Source organism: Micromesistius poutassou, assembly GCF_964030765.1.
Source record: "Micromesistius poutassou genome assembly, chromosome: 10".
Classification (NCBI taxonomy): domain Eukaryota; kingdom Metazoa; phylum Chordata; class Actinopteri; order Gadiformes; family Gadidae; genus Micromesistius; species Micromesistius poutassou.
The window spans coordinates 12,684,047-12,693,692 of NC_140280.1; the positions used below are offsets into that span (position 1 = coordinate 12,684,047).

At 43.2% G+C, this 9,646-nt stretch overlaps 1 protein-coding gene across 4 annotated transcripts; it reads right to left on the reverse strand.

The window, feature by feature from the left end:
• Positions 1-2,779: 2,779 nt before the first annotated feature.
• Positions 2,780-7,747, reverse strand: rab38b (RAB38b, member of RAS oncogene family). 4 transcript variants are annotated; one of them, XM_084473819.1, is made up of 4 exons: positions 7,645-7,747; positions 7,236-7,549; positions 5,820-6,103; positions 2,780-3,954 (listed from the first exon to the last, which is right to left on the reverse strand). In XM_084473819.1, exons 2-4 carry the CDS (start codon positions 7,471-7,473, stop codon positions 3,802-3,804), a joined length of 675 nt encoding a protein of 224 aa, XP_084329945.1. In that variant the 5' UTR covers positions 7,474-7,549; positions 7,645-7,747; the 3' UTR covers positions 2,780-3,801. The 4 variants fall into 4 exon arrangements, with proteins under 4 accessions (XP_084329945.1, XP_084329947.1, XP_084329946.1 ...); XM_084473821.1 differs by having other exon boundaries at positions 7,648-7,738; XM_084473820.1 differs by having other exon boundaries at positions 7,236-7,718.
• Positions 7,748-9,646: the final 1,899 nt, after the last annotated feature.

Sequence of the window (9,646 nt, forward strand, 5' to 3'; positions counted from 1 at the left end):
ACTCGTGGGGTTGGTAAAAGCCTTATTAGTCAATATAAACTATGGTTTCAAGGAGTCGAGATTTTTTTTGTTGTTTTCAACTAAAACGGGGTGTGTGTGAGCAATGTTTAAAGAATTCGTTGTAGGTCAACTGTAATTTAACATATCGGCAAAGCTTTAAGCCACCCATGCCCTCTAGTGGTTAAAATACATAGAAGAAAAACATGAAAGAATATTAGAATTATACATTTATATATGTGACACATATCAAATATATGTTATAGCCTTTATAGGCCTATATAAAATATATATATAATAATAGGCCTATGTTTACTCCATATATCAACCAGCCCACTGCTGTAGACTGTCCGCTATTGGCCATAGTATGTAATCATTCTTTCAGTGTTCGAAGGTACACTGCCATGTAAACAAGCAAACCCAAAGGCTCTCAGAATCAATCTAGTTATGATCATCTGACGTATATACGAATATATTTAAAAGTCAACCCTTGACCATTGAAAATCCAACACATACCGTTTGACTTACCTCTACCAGCATTCTATTCTCACCAGCTTTCAGTGAGCCTGCAGCAAAGCCTGGATCAGGGGGTCAGCGGTCAAGAGTTTCACCAATAGATGTTGGTAAAAGTGAATAAAAATACAGAGGTAACAATGTCTCTGTAAGGGTCACCCCTAGATAAACACAAATACTGTAGTAGTGTAGTGTGGTAGTGTTGGTGTGAAGACTAAAATCAGTTCATGTTAATGCTCACCTTTTCTGTGTGTTTGAGTGTGTGTTCATGCATTAACGCATGCGTGTGCGTTGAGGTGTGGGACATGATACTCACTCAGTTGTTCGACCACTAGAAGGAATGACATTGTCCACCAAGTGCTCTGACCCCAACAGCAGACAGATGGCGCTGCATACCACTGCAAGTGAGCGATAGGGAAGGCAGTACAGAGGCCGACCACCAGATGGTGCTCATGTGGGACATCTGTTTATACCCGACGGGTTATTTCAATACTCTTGTAATTTCGATGTCACCTCGGGCATGTTCTAGGAATAATACAATACAACACCGAAGTATGGACTGCGTTCTGCATACTACACTGCACTACTGTCTCATTACAACGTTGCGGGTTTCTTCTTTTTTTTTGCCGCCCTTTGCACTTTCTTCTTCACCCTTACATGACCTACATTTCTTTCTTACTGTTTGCTGCTATTCGCCACCTTTATCATCTTCCCGCCTTCGCGCGCTGTCTCCGTGCCAACGCGTGGGTGGTTTCTGTGCGCGTGGTTCTGGAGTCCAAGCAACAGATTATAGATTCTCTTAGTTATAGATTCTCTGTTATTTACAGATCATAGATTCGGTTGGTTATATACAGAACACGTATTTTGTTGGTTACATACAGACTATACATTGTGTGTTATAGTATTGTCATGCCAAGATCGACACGACAGTACACATGATGAAAGAAGGAACAAAAAAAGGAATGAAAGATGGAAAGGGCGAATGAGGGAAGGAACGATAAGTGCGTAGTGGTAGTGAGGAGTGTGTGTGTGTGTTAAGATCAGGCAACACTAGTGTATCTAAATCTAATCCCTGAGGAAAGGAATCATCCATCCAGTCAGTCATGTGGCTTCCTAATGAGAACCTGGGAGTCCTGGATCAAAGTGACTCCTTTACGAGACACACACACACACACACACACACACATACCACACACACACACACACACACACACACACACACACACACACACATACCACACACACACACACACACACACACACATACCACACACACACACACACACACACACACATACCACACACACACACACACACACACAAACACACACATAGCACACACACACACACACACACACACACACACACTCATACCACACACACACACACACACACACACACACACACATAGCACACACACGCATGCACACACAGATGCAGGCATAAATGCACAGACAAACGGATTCGGAAAAAAGGCACACACACACACATGCGTGTGCACACACAAACCTACACACATTCTCAAAGGCATTCATGGACACACGCACATACGCACACAAACACCATCGTTTTATGATCAGGCTTGACGTTTAAAGTCCTTCTCCATGAATAATGAGAAACACTCACTACAATACCCACTACCTACTACATACCAACGACGACTATAGCGTGCCTCGACTGAGATGCAACATCAGCATGTTTAGAGAGTGAAGTGAAGAGAGAGGATGAGAGGCACCCAGAAGAGAGGAAGATAAGAGGAAGGGAAAATCCATGCACTCTTTTTTTGGCCAAGGAGGTTGGATGAAGGTTCCATGTCTCAGCTCTGGGGTAGAGCCCGGTGGAGTTTATGTAACGTCTGTGAATCACAGGGACAAGAACGCAGGAACTGAGTTTAGCGGGCAGGAGAGGAGCGGAGCTTTGTGAGGACTGGGCTGTATGATGTGGCATAGGGGGAGATATAGGGGCTGAGAGATAAAGGATGAACAAGGAGGAGCAGAGAAGGAGCAGGGAGGTTCAAGTAAGCGCACTGTCACAGAAGCCATTGTGTGTTTATACTGTACTTACTTTACATTACTCTACTATACTACACCATGCAAAAAAAACAAAAACAAAATGTAAACTATAACTATACTAAATCACCTACATGGATACAGAAAGATGGCTTTATTAGGACCATAAAATCATTTAATCCACAAGCAAACAGTAAACATCAATTTTGTTTTTATCTATAAATAAAATATGGCTGGGTTAATTAAAAATAAATAAACAGTAAAGCTTTTCTTGTTATCTTATGACGAGAGGGAGCCCAACTTGGAAACTCAAGAGGTGAAATGGCGGGCATCGGTGGAGATACGCATCTCCATCTTTGAAATACTGACGTAATTGATGTCTGCTGATGACCAGCGGTTGTACAACGTGAACATCTTTATTGAGTCCACAATGAAACGGTCTGCTGAGGTTTTATCTTCGTGATGATATTATCCTACTCAATACAATACTTAGTGGAGAATAATAATGCACCCTGGGTCAGACCACAGCGGCCTGCGGTCTGACATTACATTACGTTTGTTGGGGAGGGCCGTCATTTTCATTTTGCACAAAGCCACGGTCACTTCTGGAACCTGCTGGTTAGACTTAAGTCCATCTTTAAATAACTCTTATCAACAACACATGGAACTATTTCAAATATATAACATTTTTAAACATAAATATTTCAGAGGATAAATGCATCCATAAAAACACTGTAATGTGCAAACATAAACACAGGTGGACATTTGTAGACGGGGGATTAGTCCATTGAATGTGCGTCCAAGAAACCGAGGAACGTTCTGGAAGGACAGAGCGTGTACTTTTGCTGGTCTCCCGATAAAGACACAGAAGGAGCCAAGCAGGGGGCGGACGACACGACGGAACCAAACACCACTCAGACGGGAGTGCATGCGGGAATTAATAGGGAAATGCTTCTCCAATATTTTCCATTGTTCCAGTGCATTGCACCTACGGTGAAATATGGTGAATCTCTCTCTCCCTCTGTCTCTCTCTCTCCTCCTCTCTCTCCCTCTGTCTCTCCCTCTCTCTCCTCCTCTCTCTCTCTCCCTCTGTCTCTCTCTCCTCCTCTCCTCCTCCTCTCTCTCTCCCTCTGTCTGTCCCTCTCTCTCTCTCTGTCCCTCTCTCTCTCTCCCTCTGTCTCTCTCTCCTCCTCTCTCCTCCTCCTCCTCTCTCTCTCCCTGTCCCTCTCTCTCTCTCCTCCTCTCTCTCCTTCTGTCTCTCCCTCTGTCTCTCTCTCTCTCTCTAGGGTTTGAAGCAGCCAGAGCAGAGACTCTCGCTGTGGGAGCCTAGCTGCGGTGAGATGGTGTCTGGCACTACGGATTTGAGGATGTCGTGCTCTGTGGCCATGATGTGCTTCACCAGGAAGTTGGCCGCCTCGTTGATGTTGGTGTTGTCCTGAGGGAGAAACGGTGGAAGTTCAGATTTCAGAGCTTTGTCCACAGTTCATATCTTAAACATAATTTTTTTCTGTTATGTTATCTGTTGATTGTGGATGTTCTCGGATTTATCTTTTATTTTGTCTATTCAATTCTACACAGCTTCTGACTAAATAAAGATAATGTATTTGGCAACAACAGAGGTTATTATCCCTCTCTCTTTGGTAGGCTATAGACGGCTGCACGAGCCTTTAAGCTGCAGCCCGTTCGCACTGGCATTTTCTCTCCACAGCTTTGGAGAGTGTTGATTGAGCTTTTGGTGGCTGATGGATTTCCTCTTTAGACATTTGAAGAAAAGTGAGGGCTGCAGTGAAAAATAAGTTGCAAAGTTTCCCAATTTAACCAATTTTGCCCCATGAGATTATGCCGCCAAATCTTGTGGAATGCATTCAAAACCTGAAATCGATTACCATTATCAGAGTCAGAGTAGCTGACGTTACCATTTACCTGGACAGATGAATATTAGATCAAAAATGTATTGAACATAACGGGCAGTTAAATATGACTGGCAGTTGAATTTAACTGCCAGTTATTGAGGTCGAGCCAGTCACATGTTCAAAAGGTGGATAGGTTGCCCTACAGTTTGTGGTCATTTATCATGTGTGTCGTTTAGTGTTGCTGAACAGTGTGAACAAACCTCGACATACCGTTAACCGTGTATTGGGGGAAAGTTACAGGAGTCATATAAACAACTTTACTGACAACTTCCAAACACGATGTCTGTACAGCTTCGCTCTTTCTGGATCGCTTAACTCGCTCGGAACACGCACAGCCTTTCCAAAATTGACCTTTGACCTTCAAGAATGTCAGACCAGCGTGACATGAAAGAGGCAACGCGCGCCTTCTTTTTAAAGACATTAGTATCGGCAGAAAGTGTGCGAATGAAGACGCTTTAGGAACCTACAGATGGGTGTGAATTTGGCACTGCGTTGTGTTATTGGCGTATAGTTTCAGCAAATCATACAGTACATTTAAAGGTTATCTGTATTGAAGAGTTTGCTATTGAAGATAAATAGAAAGTACATAAGTACAGGAGATGGTGACATGTGAAGTTTAAAAATACAACTCTCCCATCGAGCCCTTGAGCTTCACATCCATGCCCAAAATCGGACCCACCCCCATACTCCACTAGCGTTATCCTTGTCCCACTAAACCACTTTCCACCAGCGTATGAAATTCCAGTTGGCAGTGCAGAGGTGTTCCTCACTCAGAAGCAGCAGCATCATGTCACTTACTATGGACGGTTGTGTCTGCAAAAGCTCTTGGCTAAACACTTTGGTCCCAATACAATACAGAACACTCTAGGCTCTCTAGTACAGAACAGAAGTACAGGACAGAATGGCATTTCTTTTAAACTTGTTTCACCTTTTAAAATATCCTCTTATCTACATTATGTACATAATTACGTGTTTCTTCATGAAGACATGTTTGCCTTTAGCAAACATGCAGACAAACATGGCCTCTAGTGGTCATAAATCAAATAACACTGCTTTAACGAGATAATGTGCTTCTGTGTTCATTTCAATGTGTCTTGTCGAGGGCCGTAGACAGGAATTGGGTGACAGTTGCTCAGGGGGTAGAGTGGCTTGTGTAGCAAACAAAGGTTTGCCTGTTCGATCCCTGGTGTCGAGGGCTCCGTTAGCGAGACACCTAACGGGGCCCGACGAGCTGGCTGTTGCCTAGCATGGCAGACACATCCGTCAGTGTATGAACGTGTGTATGAACAGCCAACTATTGTAAAGTGCTTTGAGTGCCCACTGGTTCTGAAAAGCGCAATGCAAACGCAGTCCATTTACCGTTAATTCTAAAGGCACCACGTCTCACCTTGGCGGACGTCTCAAACCAACCGACGAAGCCGTTGTCTTTGCAGAACTGGTCCATCTTGACGCCGTTGTTGTTGATGAACTCGTCCCGCCCCTGGTCGCATTTGTTGGCCAGCAGCACAGTGGCGATGCTCCGGCCATTGGCCAGCATGAGCTTGGAGTCCAGGTCCTCTTTCCACTTGGTGACCGCCTCGAACGTGGTGGGCCTGGTGGCGTCGAACACGATAAAGGCCCCCATGGCCTCGCGGTAGTACACACGCGTCATGTTGCCGAACCGCTCCTGTCCTGTGATGAGCAGGGACACAACACACACACACACACACACACACAGACATAAACACAAACGTGAATACCTAAGTAAGCAAATAACACACTCTCTCTCTCACACACCACGGATAAACAGGCAATCAGGGATAATTGTGGATCATGTTCCCAGAAATCGTCGGGACAAACGACCGATTCAGGTTGTTTTGCTGCAGCTGGCATTCTAAGGTTGCTCTCACCAGGATCTGCATTCCACTCAGACAGAGTTGGTTCTGCTGAGCTGGGACACATAGTCAGAGCCACCGCTTGTAACAAGCTGTTACAAGTATAACAGCTTGTGTGGTATTCAAATGTAGTTACATGGACTGGAATATTAACTCTAATCTACATGAATGTAAACATGCTTCAGGCTTCGAAGGTCACAATGAAAATATATGCTGTCAAGTCGGTCAGAGTTTGAGCACTGAGCACGTCGGCTGACATATTTGTCAGCAATATGTGTGTGTGTTGGTGCACCTTGGACTTAAACATAGGTCCTTCCGATTCAGCAAGAATATTGTTGGATCTCCATCGCAGCTGGAGGATTTCTCAAAGACATTTATCAGTTACGTTACGTATACCTCAAAAAAATTAATTTTAAGTACGAAGAGATACCTGGTGTGTGTGTTTCAGTGAGAGCCTGCTGGGTTACAATGCTCTCCCATATGTTGCATACAATGCACAACGAAGCGCCTAACTCCTTGAAATGCACCTCACATGGCCTGCCTCACATGATCCCTCAGCATACATTGCATGAATGACAGCGCACTCTTCTTCTTTCATGACAAAAAAATAGAGCATGTGGGTGACAGGAGTGTTCAACTGAGAAGATCTCGTTCTGTATAGCGTGTCCGTACACCATAAACCTACCCTATAACGTCTAATATGAGGTATCTCTAGTTATAAATCAGGAGGATCTGTTCTTGTTCAAACATTCAGAAGACAATCACTATATAGGCCTACATTCATTTACTATTTTTTAGGGGAAATATTTCAGCTGTTTTCGTAGTAAAAACGGGAAGGCAGAAGCTGTCTGAGAGCGTTTATTTGCCTACAAATTTGTCAACGAATGTACCAAACTCAAATGCATAGCCTATGGAAATCAATTCCCCACCTGCGATGTCCCAGAGTTGGAGACGGATGGTCTCAGAGTCCCAGTTCAACACCTTGAGCGCAAAATCCACTCCAATAGTTGCGCGGTAGTTGGCGGAGTAGGTCTGGTGCACATAGCGCCTGATAACGGCCGTCTTCCCCACCCCGAGGTCTCCGATTACCAGCACCTTGTACAGGTGCTCCTTCCGAGGACTCTGCATGGTCAGCCTACTGCTGCTCCCCGACGAATGGTTGGTCATCCCACGACTTTTATGAACAAAAGTGTCACCCGCAACGGCACGAGTGGGCCATTTTCAAAAGTTGCCCCTCGGCCTACTGTGTGAGCAAACAGAAACAAAAAGTTAAAGGCGATATGGCGATGGTTGTGTTTTCTAAAATACTTTAGCGTTCCGTAAAAGGAGTAGGCCTACTACTCTCTGAGCTCCGGCGTGTGAATGTGAAGAGGACCCGCCCTGGCCGTGGGGAGGTGAATGACACAGCAGGCTCGCGGTGAGGAATCTTGTGACCTCGTCTCGTAACCCCGGGCGGCGCACGGGCGGCACGCACAGCCGCTCCGGAGGGGGCGTGGCCCGCCCTCCAGGTTGTCGGTGTCTCCGGTCGGTGTTATAAGATGGGCGGCATGGGCCGGTGTGCTCAACGTGGTGACGTTGTTCTCAGGACAATACAAACTAATGATAGACACTCTTCTGGGTGGACGGTAGAAAAAAAACATTTATTTTTAACCTGACATGTTTGCAACAAGGTACGTTTGTTGGTGAAAGTCGTCCAAGTCATACAACTCCTGATAAACACACGTTGTACAGTATTGCCTGTATTTTCAATAGTTAAGAAGAGCATTTATGAGCAATAGCTCATTTACACTAGTTGGTAAATTGGTGTTAAATAATAAAAAAAAAAGTATGCTATGCCTAGTTTAATGCCCCACGATATATATTATAGATAAGAATAGGCCTTACAAGCTTGCAAACAAAAACAAACGTAGACAACCTGTATTTAAAACATTTAATATTCAAATGAAAAGCAAGAATACAGCAACAAATGACATTTATAAAAAAAAATGCTTCAAATTTCCAAAAATGGTGACCGATTGTTCATTTTAAAGATGACATAAGAAATAATTAACTTAATAATCAGAAAATGTGTTTTGTGAAGAATTAGACATATAGGCAGACATACCAACAGATAGATAGATAGATAGATGGATAGATGGATAGATGGATAGATGGATAGATGGATAGATGGATAGATAGATAGATAGATAGAAAGACAGATAGAAAGATGCATGGTTTGTATGCATCAGTTTAAAGGCAGGTGAAATGGGAGAAAGCCAGTGGTCTTTCTCACAAAGATATTGGCTCAAAGCAGCGGTTGGCACAGACATTGTCTTCTGAGGCATGCATATATGGTAGTAATCTTCATTCAAATCTAGAATATAAATAAAAACCCTAGTACACACTGCTGAGTAGACCAGTAGGGAAGCAACAGTCCACACTGTTTAGAAAGCACACCAATATTAAGGAAGTTACTGAGTTCGAATCCAAGGACTAACTTAAATACTAAAACACACGTTGTCAGCATAATCAAGCCCATGCATTTCAAAGCCTAATTTATCTATTCAATGTTTTCCATTTGACAAATGGTTTGGAAAAGTGTCAACAATAACATAGCCATAGACTTCATGCCATGGAAATGCTTCAGAACATCAGTCTCAGTTTAAAACGCTGGCAACATTTATAACCACCATCTGTGCATAACACACCAAGGGTTTGAGAGATTCATATCTGAACAATGGCTTCCTCTTCCTCATAAGCAAACCCTCACTTCTACTTCCACCCCTATTCAGTTACTAATATCATTCATGTAACCCATTATCTGAAACGGAATACAATAACCAGATTGAAATGTAAAACAACTTAAACACACACTACTCAACACAAAACTTATCCCGATTAAAAGGAAATGAAGGCATCATGCAAGTTCTGGTTGACTTTGATCTGATGATTTCAGCCAAGAAAAGACATATTAATATAAGCAATCATCACGTAATAAGTAATAATTAATAATTAATAACAGTTTGTTCAAAACATCCTGAGGTGCAACATTGTTTTGGTCCACTTTGTTCTGTCAGACATACATTCTACATTTAACCATGTCCACATGTTGACATGTATGGAGTCCACTAAAAAAATGCGGTGACTTTCAGATAGTTTCTTGCCATTTTAACATGGATTTTTCTCGTTTACATAGATATTCATTCATCTCTCCGGAGAAATAAAAGGAAGCACACTTCACACAGCCGCCCTGTGTTGTGAAACACAAAATGTTCCCTTTCTCTCCTGCTGTGTAGGTTGAGTCATTATGCTAGCAAGTTTATCTTCCTGTGATCAATAGAAACGGTAGCAGCAAGAGCAT

Excerpts from the sequence above, each read along its gene's own strand:
- rab38b (XM_084473819.1), bottom strand. The coding sequence starts at position 7,473 with ATGACCAACCATTCGTCGGGGAGCAGCAGTAGGCTGACCATGCAGAGT. Across the intron at positions 6,104-7,235 it reads CCAACTCTGGGACATCGCAG|GACAGGAGCGGTTCGGCAAC; the intron begins GTGGGGAATTGA and ends TGCTCATCACAG. Across the intron at positions 3,955-5,819 it reads GGTTTGAGACGTCCGCCAAG|GACAACACCAACATCAACGA; the intron begins GTGAGACGTGGT and ends TTTCTCCCTCAG.